The sequence below is a fragment of the Urocampus carinirostris genome, chromosome 3 (genome assembly GCF_059441175.1).
Source record: "Urocampus carinirostris isolate Australia breed hairy pipefish chromosome 3, RoL_Ucar_1.0, whole genome shotgun sequence".
Classification (NCBI taxonomy): domain Eukaryota; kingdom Metazoa; phylum Chordata; class Actinopteri; order Syngnathiformes; family Syngnathidae; genus Urocampus; species Urocampus carinirostris.
In genome coordinates this window covers 55,109,942-55,131,575 of record NC_142351.1, presented here as the reverse complement: position 1 = coordinate 55,131,575, position 21,634 = coordinate 55,109,942, and the positions used below count along the sequence as shown (strand labels likewise).

Below are 21,634 nucleotides of genomic sequence, written 5' to 3'. Positions count from 1 at the left end.
TTTTGGAATTTCTTTTTTAAAACTGCTGAAAATGTCAAATTATTATGTGAATATCAAAAAACAATTAGCATGTAGTGTATTACTGTGCCAAGGGTTTGCAAATGCAGAGTGAGGCCTGCTTTTCTCTTGCCCCCTTGCAGAGGGCGATATTGAGACCAGTGATTCTGATTTGGTACTTACCTTAGCCACATGAAATTTAATAAGTGAAAGTATTAGCAAGCTAACAGCAAGTCAAGCCATCTTAGTAATTGATTTTCTTGCTACATGGATTTTTTTTTTCATAATGATGGATAACCTATCTAAGGATGCCTTTATTCAAAAGGACAAGTATGTAACGCACGGGTTGGGACCCTTTTTGACTCAAAGAGCCAGAAAGCAAACAATGTGATTTTTGGGCAAAAACAAAACCCAACCTAATTCAACAAAACCGCTAAACCCGCTCTCCAGACCAAAGGTTATTCTTCAATGCATTTTATTGCATTGTGTAACGTTTGATGATTTGATAAAAATCTAAGAAATTACAGAGCCTGTGTCCCACATAACTATACAACCCAAAATATGTCTCCCTCTCGCTGTTACATAAGAGTGTTAAAGTTTTTTTTTACCGTCATTGTTGTCATAATTTCAAGGCGCGAGCACAATTTTTTTTTTGTAAAAATGTCGCATTATTCTGCAAACAAGGATCCTTGCGTATTTACCTTCAGCGCATATGGCGCAGGGTGAGAGACAAAAAGGAATGCTCTGCCCAGCTTTACCGCTCACCCAATCAAAGTTTTTTCGTGTGGATTTTCATCATAAAGTGTCTGAACAGTGAACATGGATTATTTAATGATCTTCTATATGAAGGATTCCTTCGTTCTGTACAGTCAAAAAGGGGTTTGTTGATGTGACAAAGTAAACCATAGTGTACCTTATGTATACTGGATAGTACCATTCGGGTTTAAGTGTTGACTCGGCTTCATGTGCATCGTAATAGGCTTTGCTCATGCAAATATGGAACGACACGGAGACAATTTGCATGGTGTCAATTTTGTCTCAGAGCCATACGTACTCAGTAAAAAGCCATATATGGCTCATGAGCCATGGTTCCCAACCGCTGATGTAATGTATTACTGTGCTGAGTATCTTTGGATGCAGACAGAGTCATGCAATTCTCTTCCCTCATGACAGAGGGTGATGGTGGAATCAAGTTTATTTGTTTTGTGCACATGTTAACACCAAACAATAGGATAGTGATGGTATTAGCAAATGGGTTAAGGTAAGACAAGTTTTTTAAAGACAGTTTTTTTCTATATCACAGTTCAAACATTACTTTCTTCTTCTGCCAATCAAATGATGGAATAAGATGTAGGCTCATATTTTTGAAAATCTGCCTCACCAGACAGGAACCTCACTGCATGTAAGTGCGCGCTACCCTGCGATGACGGATAAATGAGCTTCCCCTATCTCCTTTATCATCACTTCTCTTTGTACCTCTTTCATTTTTCTTTTCATTTTTTTTTGCACCTCCAAAATCCCTTCTGGCAAAACGGCACACCCCTGTGTTGAGAGTGGCAGGTGATGCAAGGGGCAAGCTCAGGTCGCGGTTGAGGCAAATGAAGCGTCGCCTCCCAGGAGCCCGGCGTGCTGATCTCTAAGGAGGGGTGCTGATCTTTTAAGGGGGTTGTGCTGATCTCAGGGGGGTGTACAGCCGGGCACCCGGAGGCGGGCTTAGCGGGAAAAGGGGAGGTTCTCCTGGGATATTGCAGGTGGGGGTGCGCTAGTGATAGGTGCTGCGCGAACGGATCGTCTCTTTGAGCCGGCTACTTCAAGCGAAGGACAAGAGCCAGCTCCCCATCAGTACGGAGCTCTCTCTCTCTCTCCCTCTCTCTCTCTCTAACCTTCTCTTTTTTGCTTGTCCTTTCTCTTTTTCTCTTTCTCTCTCTGTTTCTCCCATTTTCTTTTCAATTCATTCTTTCTGTTTCTCTATATCTTTCACTCTTTCTATATCTTACTTTCTTATATTGTTTTCTCATTTCGTCTTTCTTTTTCTTTCACTATTTCTCTCGGTCTCTAGTTCTCTCTGTCTTTCTCCCCATCTTACTTTCTCTCTTTCTCTTATTTATCTTTCTCTCTTGATTTCATGCTATCTCTTTATCATTCTCTCTCTTTCACTTTCTATCTTTCTCCCTCGCTTTCTCTCTGTTTCTTTTTCTGTCTTTTTATTTTTGTGTCTCACCCTTTTTCACTCTCTTTATTTCTCTGTACCTCCTTCTCTCTTTCCTCCTCTGTTTTGCTTTCTCTCTCTCTAATTTTATTTCTCTCATATTCTCTTTTTATCTCTTCATCTTTCTCTCTTTCTTTCTCAATCTTTCTATGTTTCTCTAATTGTATCTCAATGGCTCGCTCAATCCATTTCTCTCTTTTTCTATCGTTTTTGTCTCATTCTCTCATTCTATATCTTTCTCCCTCTCTACGTCCCTAACTCTCTCTGTTTCTCTTTCTTTTGAGTGTGCTCGTGACTGGTCAATATGAGTTTTGCCTTATTTGTATTGTTTGGTTGGAGTAAACTACTTGAAAGTTTAAATTAAGTAAAAGTTCACTGCAGATTGAAACAATAAAGACTATTCTAATAAAATAGCATAGTTCAAACAAACAAATCTAAAGAGCCCTTTTGGAGCCGAACAGTCCGGCTCTTTTCAGTGAACTGAGCCGAAAGGAACGGTTCTCCAAAAATAGCCGAAATTCCCATCACTAGCGCGCCGGTAAGTATTGCTCATTGAAGCTATAGATTTCAGTCTGTCGGCTGTGACTGCCACCGCTGATGAGCTCGATGCAGGCATCATTCCCTATCGATTAGTCACCTGCAATGCAAACACACACACGCACGATAACACACAAAGTCGCACAAATTACACACACATGATGGCGAGATGGTCAGCGCCCAGGGCTGCAGGTCATTTAGCTGTCACCTCAAAGTGATGGCCCGGCTCAAGATCAATGGGAGGCCTGTAGCACCTAGGCGGGATGACACACACACAGCAGCCCTCCGCATCAAAAAGAATACCAAAGTTCACTTCGTAAATAAATAAAAGCCACTGCCGAGATCTATAGGAGAAGGAATCAGCTGAATCAACTTTTTGTAGTTTTTGCCCATTTCAAAATGCCGATTCGTCACTAAAAACAGTCGATGGATACTCACAAACACTAGTGTTTTATGCGTAGTACCAGTGGTCCGCAATCGGACTGGTTTAATGCCTGAAATGTCTGACTGGTCTACTAATAACATACGTATCATTAACAATAATGATGATAATTAAGGTACTACTACTAGTACTACTACTACTAATAATAATGCGCCTCAAACCACTGTGTAATCACTAAACCACTAGGGAACTAGATAACATAAAAAAAGGCATTCTATTTTATCCGATCATCACACTATTTTATCAAAATTTCCATGATGTACAACGTTGTTTTGGCTGAACCTTTCCTATAATGCCCCGTTGAACAAAAATAATCCCGTTTCAGCCAATGCTGATCAACTATGGTCAGTGGTAATTGTTAATTGCTCAAATACGGTCAAATACTTCTATAAAACTTTGTGCATAACACGCACCCAAACTTTAAGTCAACTTTGCTCATTTTATGTAAAGTATTTGCCACTTAAAGGACACCATGTCATATTTAACGACCAGGTGTCACTGTTTTCATATATTTATACATGCAATAAAGTGTCAAACTCATGTTGCTGAGGGCCCTATTAGAGGATTGGCTGCCCCAGAGGGCCAGATGTACCATAATTTCCGGACTCTAAGGTGCAACTCAAATCCTCAAATTGACCAGAAATTTCAAAGTACGCCTTATAATCTTTTAAACCTTCTAGAACAGAAAATATGTTGGAAAGAATTGGAACTGCATAGATTAAATGCTACTGCATAATGTTCAGCCTTTGAGAAACATATCGAGTGGTCTTGGAGTTCCTTAATTGTTTGGTGTGAAAACTATTTTAATGGTTAAAAACAAACATCATATTGTTATTTATGTAGTATTATTCTTTATTTATTTTTGTAAATGCATTGATTTTTTTTTTCTTCAACTTTAGTACCTACTGTATTTGTAATTCCATGCGGCTTATAGTCCATTGCGCTTGATATATTGAAAATATATCACAAACAACTATGTATGAATGTATTTATTTATTTATTTATTTATGTATTTATTTATTTATGTATTTATTTATGTATGTATTTATGTATTTATGTATTTATGTATTTATGTATTTATTTATTTATCTATTTATGTATCTATTTATTTATTTATTTTTGGGTGCGCCTTATATTCCGGTGCACTTTATCATGCGGAAAATACAGTAGCTTTTTGTGGTATTGTTCTTGTAATTCTGCAGTAATATTTCAGTATTAGATACATAAAAGGACAATGGGGACAGAAGTGGCACCAAATAGTATGTTATTAACCAGATTGTCATATTATGACCATTTTCATTTTTGGCCCACAGGCTGTATTATGTCCACCATTGATTTGGAATGAAAGGACTTGAAAATCAAAACAGCCAATCCCACCCCCATTCACCTTTCGTGGAAGTATTTGTGAATGTTGTTGACTCCGTAGCACAGTTTGTTTTCTAAATATTTTATCGATCCGTGACTTGCCATTAACAGGATGTCGCTTGTTATGCTAAATAATGCAGAATCGATGTGTCTAAGAATTTACATCAGGGTGAAGAAAAAATCCATATTACTCAGCAGTAGTGCAGCCTCGAAAAGCGCAAAACAGACGAATGGGTTCCTCCTTTTTCTCGAACCACATTTAAATGTGTTTTTTTATATTATTCATCATAACACCTTGTCTCTATCACAGCGTCTGTAAAAACTATGCAAAAATTAATGAGCCGTATCCATCCCATTACATTTATCTGTTTAGTGGTGTTTTGGGTACTCCTTTACGGCATTATGCACGCTCCTCTGTTCATATTTATAACCCGAGGTTTTTATTAGTAGCGTAGCAAGGAGCTAACAGTTGGGAGCCAGCCTACTATTTGATGGCGGTAGCAGGGTGGCGTAAGGAGGCGACTGAAAGGCACCTGGGGTTTTGGGAATCAGCCGCCTGGCTGAGAGCGAGCTTAGGTTAATGCAAGCTTTTTTCCGCACTTTGCTCGTTTGCTAAATTAAAAACTGCAGTTTGTGCAAGTAAATCATTGCTATATCCTATCAGTGATTTCTGAAGCATATATACAGTATATTTTTTTAATTGGTCTTTCATTTTAAAAACATAGGCTAGGTTCACACTGCGGGGAAATTGTTTTCTTATTTTTTTTGCACCGACACGACCTGTATCGGATCTGTTAAAGTCAGTCTGACTGGCACAAATCAGTTTTTTTCACACCGGACCAAGGCCACTCTCATTTACCTCTGTGTGAACGCTCAAGGTATAATTATGCCACTTCCTCGTCATCGACAGGCGGGAGGAAGCGTAGAAATCAACAACCATGGTGGACGAAAACACATATTCAACAGAGGGAGATTTGGGATTGAATTAATTTTTGGAGAGGCAATTCTGTTCAGCTCCTGGCAGCAGAATAACTTTCGAATTGCTCGATACGCTACGCCGTTTGCATCCAAGTGTAAAAACTGAGCGCATTGCATGTGACTTCTCGTGTCCTCTTCTGCGCATCTGGGACAGTTGTTGCGTTCTGACAGGGGAAGTAAAGAGGTCGCATACAAGATGCATTTACCGTAAATTCCGGACTATAGAGCGCACCTGATTATAAGCCGCACCCACAACATTTTAAGAGGAAAACCGATTTTGTACATACACAAGCCGCACCTGTATATAAGCCGCATGAGCCCACATTTAAACATGTAACACAAACACAAAATAAACCCAAACCCGACTTCAAGTCCCGCGATTGAAACTAAATGTGGGGGGGTTTTGGGGTTTTAAAGGGTTATTTATCTATCTTCGTTATTCATTATTTATTATCCGTTATCGGTCAGTTCATAATACGCTACAAAGCCTAGGAACCGTGTCCTTCATAAAAGTTCACAGTCCAAAAATCACAGTCGGTAAAATGAACGTTAAATGATACCGGTACTTAAGGTTTGATGCAGACCTGCAGAGTCCAGGTCCTGTTGAAAGTAATCCAAAAAAAAAAAAAGTGTATATTTCCAAAGGTAAGGGTGGAAAAAATATATCAGATGAACACATTTACTCTCGCAACTCCTTTTTCTTTAACCAACTTTTTACCCCCTCTTTTTTCCTTGTCTGTCCCTCACCTTTAGCGGTCCCCACTTAAACTCGGCACCCCGCGTTTGTTCCGCCCCTCATTTTTCGTTCATCCGTGCAAAACATATCAGAATAAGTGTTTAAAATAAATACAAATAAATACAATACAAAAATATACAGTTGCAAATACATATTATACATGGGTCACACATATTTACAAAGAAAGACGGTTCACCGAGAGAGTTTTCAAAGCTTTAATAATAATAATATAGCTTTGACAGGGCAGTTAATGGTAGCAACACTCGAGCGCTGCTAGTGGCCGTTAGAAAAATTACATAAATTGGCCGCATCACCAAACAAGCCGCAGGGTTTAAAGTTAGGGAAAAAGTAGTGGCTTATAGTCCAGAATTTACGGTACTTGGAAATAGAACGATTAAAAAAAAAACTTGGATACGACCCAAAAAACTTGGAATTGAGCTGCTGCATATAACCCAAGATAAAAAAAAGCTAATGTTTCCAGTTTCAGTTTATCATTTTCAAAATTGAAATGTTCAAATCAGGCTATGAATTAGTTCAACATACAGTGTGTAATCAACACAGCTCCTAATAGTATTAGATGCTCTCTGCCCAGTCTGGAGGACATTGCCTTCTTGCGCTGCCATAGCAGAGGCATCAACTTTATAAGGGACACTTCTCACCCCAGCCACCACCTCTTTGATCCGTTCGTATACGCTATAGGTCCCTTAAAACAAGCACAAACAGGCTCAGAAACAGTCTTTTCCCCTTGGCCACCACTACCCTAAGCAAGCAAAACTGTGAAAGATAAGAATCTTGCAACTTGTTTGGATTTTTTTTGCTGCTAATGTTATTGTGCTATTTTCATTCAACTAAAGTTAAGATTTACTATTATTTCATTGCACTATTAATATAACTTTAGCCAGTTTCTAAACACTATGTAGGATTTATGTTTTGCCTATTCATTCAAACCTTTTTTTTTCTCTTATTTTTCTGTTTTTGTTACATGTTTACCCTCGAGTGTCATGTCTAGTCAGGTTTAAATAAAATATACATTTTTTAGCTTTTTACTATCATTGATATTACCTTTTCCAGAACAAACAACTTAAAATATAACTAAAATACTCATTATTTTTTTTTGTGTATTTGTCAAGAAATAAATTCATTAATGAGATAAGGAAAGAGTATAAATAAAGCTAGTCATACTTAATCCATTATCTACACCGCTTATCCTCATTAGGGCCGCGTGGGTGCTAGAGCCCATCCCAGCTATTTTTGAGCAGTGGGCAGGGGAATCCCTGTTCCTGTTGCCAGCCAATCGCAGGGCACACAGAGACTCGCTCATTCACACCTAGGGACAATTTAGACCGGCCAAATAACCTGCCATTGGAATGTGGGAAGAAATCAGGATGCCCGGAAGAATCCCACGCAAGCACGGGGAGAAAATGCAAACTCCACACAGGGGTTCGATCTCATAACCTCAGAACTGTGCCGCACATGCGCTAACCACTGCGCTGCCGTGCCGCTGCTAGTCATACTTAAATTCCTTAAAAATAATAATGGTACTTAACGGATTGAAACATTTTAGCTATTATTTTACTATTATGATTACTTAAAAGGACACTTTTTACTCTATGTTTGACTTAATTTCTCTAACGGTGCCTTTTGTAGTGTACTAGGGACCGGACATGAACCACAATGTTAAATTTACTGTCACTATTAAATGAAATCAAATAACTTCCCGCAGCACCCCAGACGGTCTCACTATTTTGAAACGGCACAAAGGTTAAAAAAACACAGGCATACTGCTAAAAAAGAAACGTTGCCCAAAAGGAGTGAATGGGGCTTATAAAGAGGAAGATTAAACACTATAAACTATGCTAATCTATGTAAAGTAATCCTCACGCAAATATGCGCCATTACTCGCCACTCGGCACTCATTAAAGTAGATGAATGAACATAAAGGCGGAGGAGTGTTTTCTTAATTTCTCCTTTGTGAAGCAAATACTTTTATAATCAAGCTCCAGCGACTCATGCGAGATCATTTCCAGGAAAACTGATGCACAGCCGAGAACACTTTAGATAGTGGAACACACACAGTAGATTATAGGATGGAAAAAATAAATATATCTTAGAGCTACCTTACAATCAGCTGGTATGGTGCCAATAGCAATACCTGGCACTCATGCACTTTTTTAAGAGTGGCAGAAAAAAAATTCTTAAAGGACTGTGTGTATTTTTTGACCACTAGATGTCGCTGCATTGTGTAGTGCAACAGAAACCAAGTGTTAAAAAGGAAGAATGAAAATTACGGAAACTCAAAAGTGGCCAAACTACATACTTTTATTTTCAATCTTCTGCCAAGCCTTTCGCGAGTGGCTGCTGTTCTCCGGGTACCCAAAGCACCAAGATAGCCGACCATTATGTGAGCTTCCTCTAGGTGAGGCTCACGTTATGCACAAGATTAACTAGAATGGCTGTGCACCATTAGACCATCACCCGAGTTGAGACGCAAAACCATATTTGGGTGGCATCCACCTTTTTGGCAGGGTAATTCACCCAAGGTGACCTACTTGATTCCTTGTGAAAGATTGTGATACAGGCGAAACTTGTTCCGACCTGTGAGAGTAGAATGTCTTCTTGAGTAAGCTGCTGAGTTTCCAAAAGCAAAAATACAGAGTCAGCTAAAGCAAAAAATGCCAAGTCGGCTTTTTTGTGCCCTTTTCACATCCAAGGTGACATACCCGACTGCCTGTAAAAGATGGTGTTGCTATTGTATGTCAGTTTGGCATTGGTGAATGGAATGTCTTTCTGGAGAAAAAAACGTTGATTTAACAAAACTGAAAGTACCGAGTCAACATTTTTGGCTTTTTTTTTCACATAAAGGATAACCCTTCTACCTGCCTGAAAGCCATTGGGTTGAAATTGAATGATGTTCTCATCTGGAAGAGGCTTCAGTTTTTTCAGGCGTGCAAGTGACCTCTTGAGTGACCTACCTGATGGCTAGTGAAATATTGTCATCTGTTCAAACTTGTTCTTGTTTAGGAGATTAGAAAGTCTTTCTAGGTAAGCTGCTAAGTCAACAAAACCAAAATTGCCAATTCAGCTTTTTTGGGCAGTTATTTTAACCTACATACTGCCTGTAAAATATGTTGGTGTTGATATTTAATGTCGTTTTAGCCTGGGGGGTTGAAATGTCTTTCTAAGCAAAAATGCTTATTCAACAAAACCAAAAGCACTGAGTCAGGTTTTGGGGTATTTTTTCACATCTGGGGTAACCTACCTGAGTGTCTGTGAAAGATGGTGATCATATCTAAACTCCTTCCTTTTTTGGGTGAACAGAGACACAAAGAAACCAACAAACAAGCAGATATCCATACTTAGATCCCAAACGAAAACATTATCACAACCTTCAATTTGCTCTGGAGTGAAAAAAAAACATGGGTAAACGGAACTCTGCAGGTTCTTAAATGCACCGTCACCTCCTTTCACTGAGTATCTGGCAGCTGAAAGTAGCCTAAGGATCATCCCGCCTCTTTTTGGCCCGTGTGAAGGAATCGTACCAAAAAGACCATTAGGAAAATGAAATTTGGCTTAGTGCAAAGCCAATAAATGCCGGCACTCCAGACCGCCGCTCCGCCAATTAGTCTCTCTCTCTCACACACTCATAAACACAGACACACATTTTAGGGCCTCATATCAGCAAAGAGATTTGTTTATGCATGAGAGTACAGCGGGTGTTCGCACCAAAACACAAGCGCTGAATAATTACAGTCAGGGAAGCATAATTATGCTTCTCGTATACAGACGCCGTAGCACCGCCTACGCAACACGCGTGCACTACTGTTATACCACAAGACCGGGTCTAATACAATGTTCATGTCACTATCTGGAGGACACAGTGGAAATTCTTATACCAATTCATGCCGCCACATGACCATGAGAAGTATTCTTGTATAAGCGTGGGTTTTTGTGGCTTTTGTGTGTCTGACACTACCCTCTCTTATTAAATGTCACACTTCTGAAAAGGATTCCCTTCCCTATTCCCCCTATGGTGAAAATTAAGTCAAGACCTTCCCCGGCTCTTTGCCTTTTTGACCGAGTCGCTGCCGCTCCTCTACTTTCTGGCCCCTTCTTTGCACTTATCTGTTTCCATCCTCTTTTCTGACTGCTTGGACTGTCTAACACTGACACACAAAGACAAAACAAACACACACAAGATCACCTTGGTTTGCGGTTCTCAGCGATTTGCTGAAAAAAAAAATCATCTCTATGTTTGGATGGGTTATACATATAATTAGTAATCACCTTGGATGGACTGAAGGTAAAGCAAGATACAGTATTGAGAGTAGGTATAAGCACTTTTTGTCATATTGTCACATTTCAGGTTTCAAACTTTATTAAAAAAAACTGGTTTTATATTCTAAGAATCAACAACATGTGAGACACAATTGTGAAGTGGAAATAAATTATTATTTTAACATTCTATATTACATATAAATATATATACATCAACAAAAACTGACCAACATGTGATGCAAAAATACTGGCCCTGTGTTTTCAAAGCTCAGCCAACTGACTCCAGAAGTTCCCTGATGACTTCTTAATCATACCACGTCGGCCTAAATGACTGTCCTGTAACATTTACACATGACTCCACTGTGCAAGCAATGATATCAAAATGGAGAGAAAGTAAAAACACTGCAAGCCTACCAAGATCTAGCAGTCCTGCGAACCAGGGAAAAAAAAAATATTCAGATGACTTGCAGGCATACACAGCTGAGATGTGACAATCTGTGAAGAAGACAACCCTTAATTGTATTCTGCATAATTCTGACCTTTATGGAAGATTGGCAAGAAGAAAGTACTCTCTGAAAGAAAACCATGAAAAAAAAACATTTTGAGTTTGCAAGAAGCCACATGAGAGACACAGATAACCAGTGGAACAATGGGCTCTGGTCAGATGAAATCAACATTTTTGGGCTGAATGCTAAGCGTCACGTTTGGCTTAAGAGTGGCCCTGCACATCACCCTGAAAACACCAAGCATTGTGGCGGCAGCATCATTCTCTGGGGTTGTATTTCTTCAGCAGGGACTGGGAAGATTGATCGAGTTGATGGACCTGTGGATTGAACCAAATATAGGCGATTCTGGCAGAAAATCAAGTGAAGTCTGCAAGACATCTGAGAATGGGGTGCTGGTTCACCTTCTAACAGGACAACAACCCTAAAAATTAAGAACATCTACAATGGAATGGTTACAAATCCAACAATTTTGAAGTGTTAGAAAAGCCAAGTCGAAGCTCAGACCCCAATCCTATAGAGCATTCGTGGAAAGATCTGAAAAATGCTGTGCACAAAAAATCACTATCAAACATTAATGAACTTAAGCTGCTTTGTAAGGAAGAATGGGGAAATATTTTCATTTCGAGATCTGCTAAACTTTTAGAGACATATCCAAAACACTTGAGGCTGTGGTTGCAGCAAAAGGAGGTTGTACAAAGTGCTTACTCAAAGACAGCAAATAATTTTGCAAAACCTCCATGTCAGTGTATTTGTTACAAAAAAAAGTAGAATGTTGAAATAATTTGGTTCCACCTCACAATTGTAGCCAACATGTTGTTTCGTAGAAAATATTCTCAGGTATTTAGCTTTAATACAAAGCCTGAAATTTAGTAGCTGGCAAAGGGATAGTTAGTTACTTTTGCTCAAACCATAAGGTGTGAAAAATAAGTACCTACAGCAAAACATTAGCAGAATTTATTCTCGTTTTTGTGCGTTTTAGATGTATTCTTGTTTTTAAAGTAAAATAAGAAAATTGGTATTTAAATTATGTAAACTCAGTGAGTATTGGGTGGATGGTTTTGCTCATTTAATGTATTATTTGTCTCAATTAAATAGAAATATGTTGTGCAACTATTCTTATTTTCAGGATATTTTTTTCAAGAGCTGATTTAAAAGTAAGAGAAAAGACACCGAAAATGAGCAAAAAAAGGGTTTTCTACTTCTTCTTATTCTTTTTTCTCTTAAGACTTTATTACGTTTGTATCCTTGAGTGTCGTATCTCTTTGTAAACAATGTTCACTACATTGTTATCAATGACAATAAAAGACAATTATATTTCTATGTATAAATCATCAGGCGAGCACCGGTATGAAACATCATACCGACATGTTGATTATTTTTTATCTCACATGTTTGTATATTCATAGTGTGCAGAATGCATGCAATTTTCCAAATCAGCTTTGCACGTGAGCACAAAACAATGCCGAAATTATAGCACAGCGACAAGGTAGGTGGTCTTGACTGGCATTTAATTTGATGTTGGTATGCAAATTGCATCAACACTGCAAACAAAATAAGATCCGCTTTTGTTCCTGAAAGACACATTCCCTTAGCAACCAACCTCCACCTAACAAAAAAGCATGAGAAATGTGTGATTTTATTTTTAGAAAGCGGCAAAAAAAAAAAGAAAAGAAGGATGGGACAGGAATTGGAGGATGGCAAGGGTGGGGGGATTCAGTATAGCGAGGGGTGTAAATATCTCTGATGTGCTCAGTCTGTAAAGCTTATTCCATATAATGGGGGCAGCGAGTCTGTGTGTCAGTGCCTATTTACACACAAATGAAGTGGAGAGTCGTACGCAGCCGTTGGACTCGCTCGCCTCCATTTCGCCTGTCAAAATAGGTTAGCGGCTACAAGTGAAACACAACCATCCCCGGGATCAAACTGGCGCCGTCTGCCCTGAGCATAATAGCTTTATCATTGGACATTGGACGCTCCCTTCCTGGGCTCGTGTCAAGTGCTGCACAAATCAGAGATCTTTTGTTTTAGCCTCTATGATTAGGTGTAGGGAGTAATTGGGAACCATAAATACGCGGGAATACATCTTTGGATATCAGCTCTTAAAACCCAGTTTGTCATAGCGCAATAGCTTGATAGAAAGCGTTTAGGACATCTTTGACTGAGCTCGCAATCAATCAGTATGTAATCACACCAGCGGATTTGTGCTTTTTGTGACAGACGAGCTGGAGTGCCCATGTGTGCGTGCACTTGAAAATAAATTATATCCTTGCACCGCAGAAAAAAAAATCTCACACCATGAAAAATGTGTTTATTTTAACTTTTGCTGAGATGTTTCATCTTGTTTTTCAAACCAACAGATAAAGCCGACACTGTTCTCTGGCTGCTTGGCTTTGCCATTGAATTTCTACTTGCCTCATGATTAATGGCAGCTAGCATTAGTTTGTATGGCTTTGTCGTATGAAACGGCATCGTCCACATACGGGTCACAACCAAGAGGACTGCACAGGGCACTATGAAATGTCTAATAGTGCAATGATTATGTATCAATTAGGGACATTTATTATGGGCACTGCAAAACAATTGGGTAAGGTTTCTCAGCGGTAAACTGTGATTGGAAGAACTTCCTGCAACTGCAAATGCAAACCACATATTGCCACCATTTGCACCCAACACTTATATGGGGAGAGGTTCCTCACATCTTATCATATATGTCTTCATAAACACGCGAGATTAAAAGCCGCACATGTATTTTTATCTCTGCAAAATACATGATTTACACCAGATTTATTATTGTATTGGTACTAAAAAGAATGGGAATTTGACTTTAAAAGTCCCTAAAGGTGGGGACCGTAGTTTGAGGTGTCCTTAAAAAGATTGCTTGTGTTTTTCTTTTATTCTAGAAAAAAATGGTGGAGGTACGAAAAGGACTGTTTAAAATACTGCCCAAATGCCAAAAAAAAAACCCGAAAAATATACAAAAGGAAGAGTTTATTTGAGTGAGTCCAAGAATTTCACATCAACAAAAGGAGCTTGACAGCAAGTGCAATGATGAATTGAGCCCGAACATGGCTACTGCAAGTAGATTATTTTCAAGTTACGGACACCACTTTTAAAAAGTGATTGAATTGGGCAATGAAAAAAATGTTTATGAGACCTAAAAGAAGCAAAACTACCAGCCGCTAAATAAGAATATATTTCAAGTTGTACAATTGGTGATTTTATGAGAAATCAATCTAAAATATCTTAAAACTAGAAAGATTTACTTCAAGTAGAAAAAGCAACCCAGAAGCCATCAGATAAGATAATTTTGCTTATTATAGGTACACATATTGTTATTTTCTTAAACAAAAAACAAGTTTAGATATCATAAAGGGATACTGTAATAATTAGCCATTAGAATTCGCTGTGTTGTGTAGTGCAACCGAAAACGATGACTAAAAAGCACAAGATTAAAAACTATGGATACTCAAAGTGACCAAAATGCACCACTTTTCTTTTCATTTTTTTGGCCCAGCCTTTCAGATTTCTAAAATGATTATTATAAAGGTAGTTTGTCAAGCCCTTTGTAACCCTCTATGATTAATGGCTATACAAATGGATTTGACTTGACTTGACAAACGAAAATCCTGTTTAAAGATGTTAAAACCATAAAAGAAAATACACTGAAAATAATCATGGTTTTCTGTTAATGTGGTAAGATTTTTCTTTTTTAGCTGAATTGAAGAGTGAAAATATCTGTCAACCTATGTTTTTTTTATACATTTTTTGATCATTTCAAATTGTGTGTGCCATTTAACAGTTTTTAAAGGAATTAAAATCATTGTCGATGTGATCAATGGTAGCAGACGAAAACAATGTTAAAAACAATAATGTGCAGTATTTTCTCAGCTTCTGCAGGCCAAGGATACTCGTTTTATCTTGATTTTGTATGGTATTTCAAAGCAGTATGACAACTGAGGCAACCATGTTTTATTCATAGCTCCCACTTAAGTTTTTGTTTTTGGCGAGTTGGTTCAAATGTAATGTGGCATTTACTGAACTGTTAAAACAAACAAATTGTTAACACATTCAATGTCAAACATAAAAATATATTTTCTTCTTTTTTTTGGTGAATGTTGTGCTGAGAAAAGATCCCTTAGCATCTGTGATTATAAATCGTAAATTAGGCTACTAATGATGAATGATAAAGTATTTTACGAAGAAAAAAAGCTAAATATTTGGTATCAACATTTTTAAACAAATCCACTACACCTGAGAACAGAAACTTTGGATACAGGCCTAGAGCCAAACTAAGTTTACATGCCTTGTTTACACAGATTATCTTTGTTTTTATTCAATATAGTCTGTCTTGCTGTGAGGGAATAGATGCAGTGTTGTTTTTGTAAGCTTAATCACCACTTATTAAGGGGAATGGTAATCATTAATAAGAGGAGCAGTTGGCTCAGATTGACAGGTGTCCGTAAACTTTGTCCGTTTTGTGATCTCTTCCAGACCTGCCTGGAACTGGAGCGTTACCTGCAGACAGAGCCCAAGCTCTTCGACCACGATCTGGACGGACTCTTGACCCCGGCCTACCTGAAGGAAGACGGCGAAGAGGATCTCACTGACGGCCTCCTCCCCAGCATGGACGAACCCTCCAGCCCACTCGCCATGACTCTCTGCCCCACACGAAACAGCTTACCCTACGCCACTTCGATAAAAAACGAACCAAAGTTACAAGAACCCACAGAAGGAATGGGAGGTGTTCACCAGGCCCAACTTAGTGCCGTTACTTCCCTGACGCCGCCTTCTTCGCCAGAACTGGGCCGGCACCTGGTGAAACCCAGCCAGACCGTGACGGCGTCCGCCGACGGCACGCTTACCCTCAAGCTGGTGGCCAGGAAGGCCGGGCTTAGCGCCGCCCGGCTGATGGTGTCGCACCCGCTCTCCGTTCAGGTGAAGGAGGAAGATGAAGGAGTACCGTTCGTCCTCGGGGAGCTTCCGGAGAACAAAAAGAGGATCCATCGGTGTCAGTTCAACGGTTGCAGGAAGGTCTACACCAAAAGTTCTCACCTAAAGGCCCATCAGAGGACACACACAGGTGAGAACTTGACATATTTCCAGTGTCTATTCATAGCATATATCTGGGGTTTAGAACCTTTTTTGGCCCAAAGAGCCATGAGAGCATAATATTTGGATTCTTTTTTTTTGAGAGAAAGACACACCGCATTTTTTTACTGCGTGACAATTAATGATTTGATAAAATGTAAGAAATAATTATAATACCAGAACGTGTCTCCCATATCAACAAGTAAATCATTTAAACTGTGTCTATCTCCCGCAGTTGCTTGAGATCGTTGAGGCTCATTTTGACATTTTCGATCTCGTAAATAATGGTTTTAAAACAAGGGAAAAGCATAGTTCTTTTGTAGAATCTCACAAAATACTGCAAACGAGAAGAATAAAAATGTAGAGTGCAGGGCGAGAGAGAGTGAAGGGGAGCTGTGTGTGTAGAGATTTGCCCACCCCTACCGCTTACCCAATAAAATGTATCTGGGTGATTGGCTTGTATTCTGGGGTGTTTAAAGTTTGTTCTGTATGTTTCGATCATAAAGTGTTTGAACGGTGAATATGCATTGTTTAATGAGCCTTCTGTATACCAGATTCCATAGAGACGTACAACCAAAACCGGGTCTGTTGCTGTGGCGCCTCCAGAAATTTGTTATACTGGTGGCCAGGTGGGTCCACTTAAAACCTTGGGGTGGCACACCAAAACTAAAAGCCATAACTGATTCTACAACAATCTGATGATATACTGGCAAGCGGAGTGGTTAGTGAAGTGGCCAACAAATGTATAGGGGGGGGCGTAGCCACCACTGCCACCCCCCCCAGTGGTGCCATTGGTCTGTTGATGTAACACCGTGACTGTAAACTGTGGTTGAGACTGTGCCATATATAGTCTGCACCGAAAGTATTGATTTGCAGTGTTGCTTCGCCTGTTCAAAACTAAAACTGGAACGACACAGAGAAAATTTGCATGGATCATATTCATTATTGAAAAGAGCCACATGTGGCTTGCTAGTCATAGGTTCCCCAACTCTTTCAAACATGCGCACTGTCTCTGTAAATAAGAATATTGTGACAAGGTATTTTATTTTCTGTGATGCAAGCAAAAAAACCCAAAATATAAATTCTGGATTCATCATGAATTTAATATTGCTGATAGTGACCTAACGTATGGGTGTCAAACTCATTTAAGCTCGAGAGCCACGTGTTAGAAGAACTATGCTCACGGACACGATGTTTGAACCAGTACCAAAAATGCAAAATTTTAAAAAATAGCGCCTGGAGTTTGAAGAAGCTTTAGCTCCTTTCCATAACATATATGTAATCTACAATTTACAAAAGTTGTTTTCTTTTTTGTTAAAATTCTATAATTTTCCAGTTAGTCAATTTCGAAATAAAAGCCTTTCGTCGAATAGAAAAAAAACACTCTTCTCTTGTCCGACTTTTGCCACCCGAGCTGGGTCTTCAGTGACAATGTTTTTGACGAGAGCAAAAGTGGGTGGATCTCAATGCCATATTTCTCTCAGTCCGCCATCAGCATCTCAAACCACTCAGACCTCTGTCGACGAGCTGTCTTCCGTCTGAGTAACTGCTCAGTGATGGATGGATTGACCTGGATAGGCCGGTCGCCTTCCCTAGCTCCATTTCCAATACTTCCACCCCCGCACAGCTTCCTTTTTTCCCCACTGGAGCATCCTGCAGGTCTAGGTCAGTGACTGGCCACCATTTGCAGGGACTGTAATCATCCAGAAATATCAAATATGCTGCAGAGATAAGTGTTATGGAGGTCACGGCATGTCGTGTGTTAGGTTGAATCCATCATTCCAAATCAAAGCGGCCTTGTGATTCAGCTGTTAGTTTTGTGTGCAGGGGTGGAGAGGTCTGCTACAGTCAGGTAAAGAATTGGGACATTTGTGCTGTGGGATATCTATCCAGTTATTTCTATTATTTAGCCGGTATTTATAAATATGAGCTGAACCTAAAGCAGTGATTCTCAATCACTGTATCTGTATTCCATTATATGTCATTGACAAATTAAAAGCTTACCCCATTGGCAGAAACGTTTGCTCTTTTTAAGACCTATTGTTCATATTTTAGATTAAACTTTTCTATTCAATAGACTACTGGAATGGGGTGTGAGTTACAAAATAATCGAGTTTTCATCTTCCATGACTGTGTGATTTAATGACAGTCTGTGTTTTCGTCCTCCGTGGTTGTTTATTTCTCCACTTACTCCTGCCTGGTCGAAGGGAGAATAGGGACGTATGCCAATCGATGACGTACAGGTCACATGAGTGACAGAAGTCGGAATCCAAAAGATCGGATATGTATCGAATTTAGGACCACATATGAATGTGGCCTGGTACTGGCGCGAAAAAAGTGGATATATGTCGTCCGGATGGACTTTAACAGATCTGATAAAGGTAGCGTCCATGAAGAAAAAAATCACATTTACCTGCAGTATTAACCTAGCTTTTGAGTGTCTGTACTTTGTACTCCTTATTGTGCTTTGTAGCACTTATTGTACAACACAACACATCAACATCGAGTGGTCAAATATTACACAATGTCCCTTAAAAGTTCTGTCCAGAATTTTAAAATATCTTCCCTTTTGCTGCTATCTATGGGCTGAAAGTTGTGATCCCAGCCTCAGTCAGATATTCATTAGTATCTTTGACATGTTCGAAAAAACTCTTTATTGGGTTTGAGTTGGAGTTTGGACTGTATTTGAAAAAGGCCTTTTCTTACCTTTACCTTTTTCAAGCTACACACTAAAACTGCAATGACAAGCATAAAGCCCCTCTCCAACCGGCCCCCTCTCCCCTTGATTTCTCTTACCAATTGTGTTTCAAGTCCTGGAACAGCGTTGGTAAAAGTAAAATAAAAGCAGATTGGCATGGTGGAAAAAATACATAAAAGCTCTTTGAACTCAGGTGGGCATTCTTAACACATATTTATAGGGACAATATTTGACTTTTACCCTTTTAAGGACACCTCAGACGACACAACCTACCTTTAACAAAAGTCTGTCGCCACTGTGGGTCAAAAAGGCACTTCAGGGAAGTCCTGGCGAACCCATTTAAAAATTTAGGAAGGGGGGAGCAATTACACGGCCATCGAGTTCACACCCCTCTTCGCAGCTGTCAAAGTACGTGTTGGTGGTCTAACACTTATGAGTAAAGTCAGTTCCCCCTACTGTGTTTGACAAAGGGCGAGAAAACTCATGACGTGTGACCAAACTTTTTGTGATGGACGTACTAAAAGAAGGACAAACATTCATTGATTTTACCTACAAAGTGTGAAGTGCATTTTCCGGCCAAGTGGGTGAAAAATACGTCCAGCGGTGAGCCCAGAAAAAAGAAAACAGTCGAGTGTGCAATTCCGAGCTCTTCATGTTGACCCACTACAAGACAATAGAGGGATTTACATTTTAAGGTCAAACAGCTCATAAATGAAATACTTCAGTCAGTGTTTTAAACCATTTTACCAAGGCACACAGCGTGCCATGAGACCCATTCCAGGGTGCTGCTGGAAATTGCTCAATTTTATCTTAAAAAAAAAGAAAAGCCACGCCGTTGATGAGTATCTTAGGTTTCTTCCAGTGACCAGACAGGTAAAATAAACATTCATCGTTATCATTAGGAGGCAGTAAAGTGGACGCCTTTAGCATACAACAGTAATCCGTTCTGAGGTGGGTATTTCAAAGTGAACTTACCGTATGGTGGGGTATAGGAACATATTAATTATAGTAGCTCCAAAGCTTCGGTACAACAGTAAAAAATGTTTAAATTACAAAATAGGTTCAATAGTAAATGCTACTTATGTGTAATGTACATGAATATGATTGAATAACATTCTAAACAAATAAATCTAAAGGGAAAATGTTATCTACCTTTGGCTTGTCGTGACTTAAACTGGTTGAGTGGAGTAACGGGTGGTTGCGGATTTGGAGGATCCCCAAAAATATTTTGATACTTCATCTTTTGAGGATTTTCATGGCCTAAGAATATTTGCTTGCTTCAATACTTAATTCATAATCATTGATGAGTTGCGGCCATGTAACTTGACTTAGCATTTCTAGATAAGGAGATTTAGGAGAGGTTTATATCGCTTCAGCATCACTGCAAGCCTTAGGCCCCCTAGCGGATAAATACACTACATACAATAAAGTGTTTTATTATCACGGCAAAAATAAACTATGCTATTTCAACAATCTGTAGATACAGACCATATATTCACAGAGGTAGTATTAAAAGTGTATTTGTCATGTGTTAATCTAACACTGTACTAAGGTACTCAGTAATATTGCTAATTTAACCCTTAAATATATATGTTCAATACTAGAAATACAGAAATAAATTTAAATTTGCAAAAAAAAAAAAATATGGGATTGATTTTTGAACGTTTTAAATACAATTATCTGCTTTAGAGTTAGTACAGGGAAATATTTAAAATGGCTTGAAAATGTCTTTATTGTCATTGATAACAATGTACTGAACATGTTTACATCATTGCAAAATTAATCAAATAGAGAAATAAGATTCCCTGTTTGATGAACCTGTTTAAGATTATAATGCAAAAACACATTTCAGTTATTTTTTTTTGTCACGAAGCGGGTCGGGAAGCAGAAAGTTGGAACTCATTTGCGTAGACGATCTGTCACTTTAATTGAGAAAGAAAAGTTATCCAACACACAAACAGACCAAAAACAAAATAAAGCAGGCTCAAATGCAGGCAAAACTACAGACTAGGCATTTAACGGGATTAAACAGAACTTGCAGGAATTTCTCAGAATGTTACACCGAAGTGCAACAAAGTCCAACAAGCACAACAAGAATAAACAGGTATCAAACAGGCATGAACAGGTTTTCAACAAGGGTAAACAACCATCTGGCACAGGGCAGTTCCAAAAGGCGCGTTTAGTTCCCCATAGGAGTAATCAAGAAATGCAGGTCAGCCGGTGTGAAGGGGCGGGGTGAGCTGGGCGCCATGACAACCGTGCAGGACATGACAGAACCCCCCCTTCAAGGGACAGCTCCTTAAGTCCCAAAAAGAAACAAATACTACACCCCCCAGAATGGGTCGACGCTCCCGAAGAGGGTCACCCCACTCCCTCCCCCGAAAACGCAGGGACGGGGAGAGGCAGGGGCGGCAGGCGGACGAATAGGAGCGGCGACCGGTCGGGCGTCGCAGGAGAGTCGAACGGGCGAGTCGAAGAGTCGGAATGGCAGGCAGACGAATCGGGGTGGCAAGCAGACGATTCGGACCGGTGGGTAGAAGAATCAGACAGGCGGACGGGTGAATCGGGCAAGCAGGCGGGAACCTCAGACAGAACGGGCGTTGCAGGAGAGTCGAACGGGTGAGTCGAAGATTCGGAAAGGCAGGCAGGCGAGTCGGAGTGGCGAGCAGAAGAATCAGACGTGCGGACAGGTGAATCAGGCAGGCAGACAGGTCGACAAGCAGGCATGGCAGGTGGACATCAGGACAGCCGAGACTGGTGGGAAGGCAGGCTGACCGGCGGCCGTCGAGACAGGCGGAAGGAC

General features: G+C 39.7%; 1 protein-coding gene across 1 annotated transcript in view; it reads left to right on the top strand.

The window, feature by feature from the left end:
* LOC148370169 (Krueppel-like factor 7) overlaps positions 1 to 21,634 on the top strand; it is an 80,124-nt gene that overhangs the window by 30,375 nt on the left and 28,115 nt on the right. Inside the window, exon 2 of the mRNA XM_088330075.1 lies at positions 15,537 to 16,125. Within this exon, the coding sequence (XP_088186201.1) occupies positions 15,537 to 16,125 (589 nt within the window). The remainder of the gene's footprint in view (positions 1 to 15,536; positions 16,126 to 21,634) is intronic.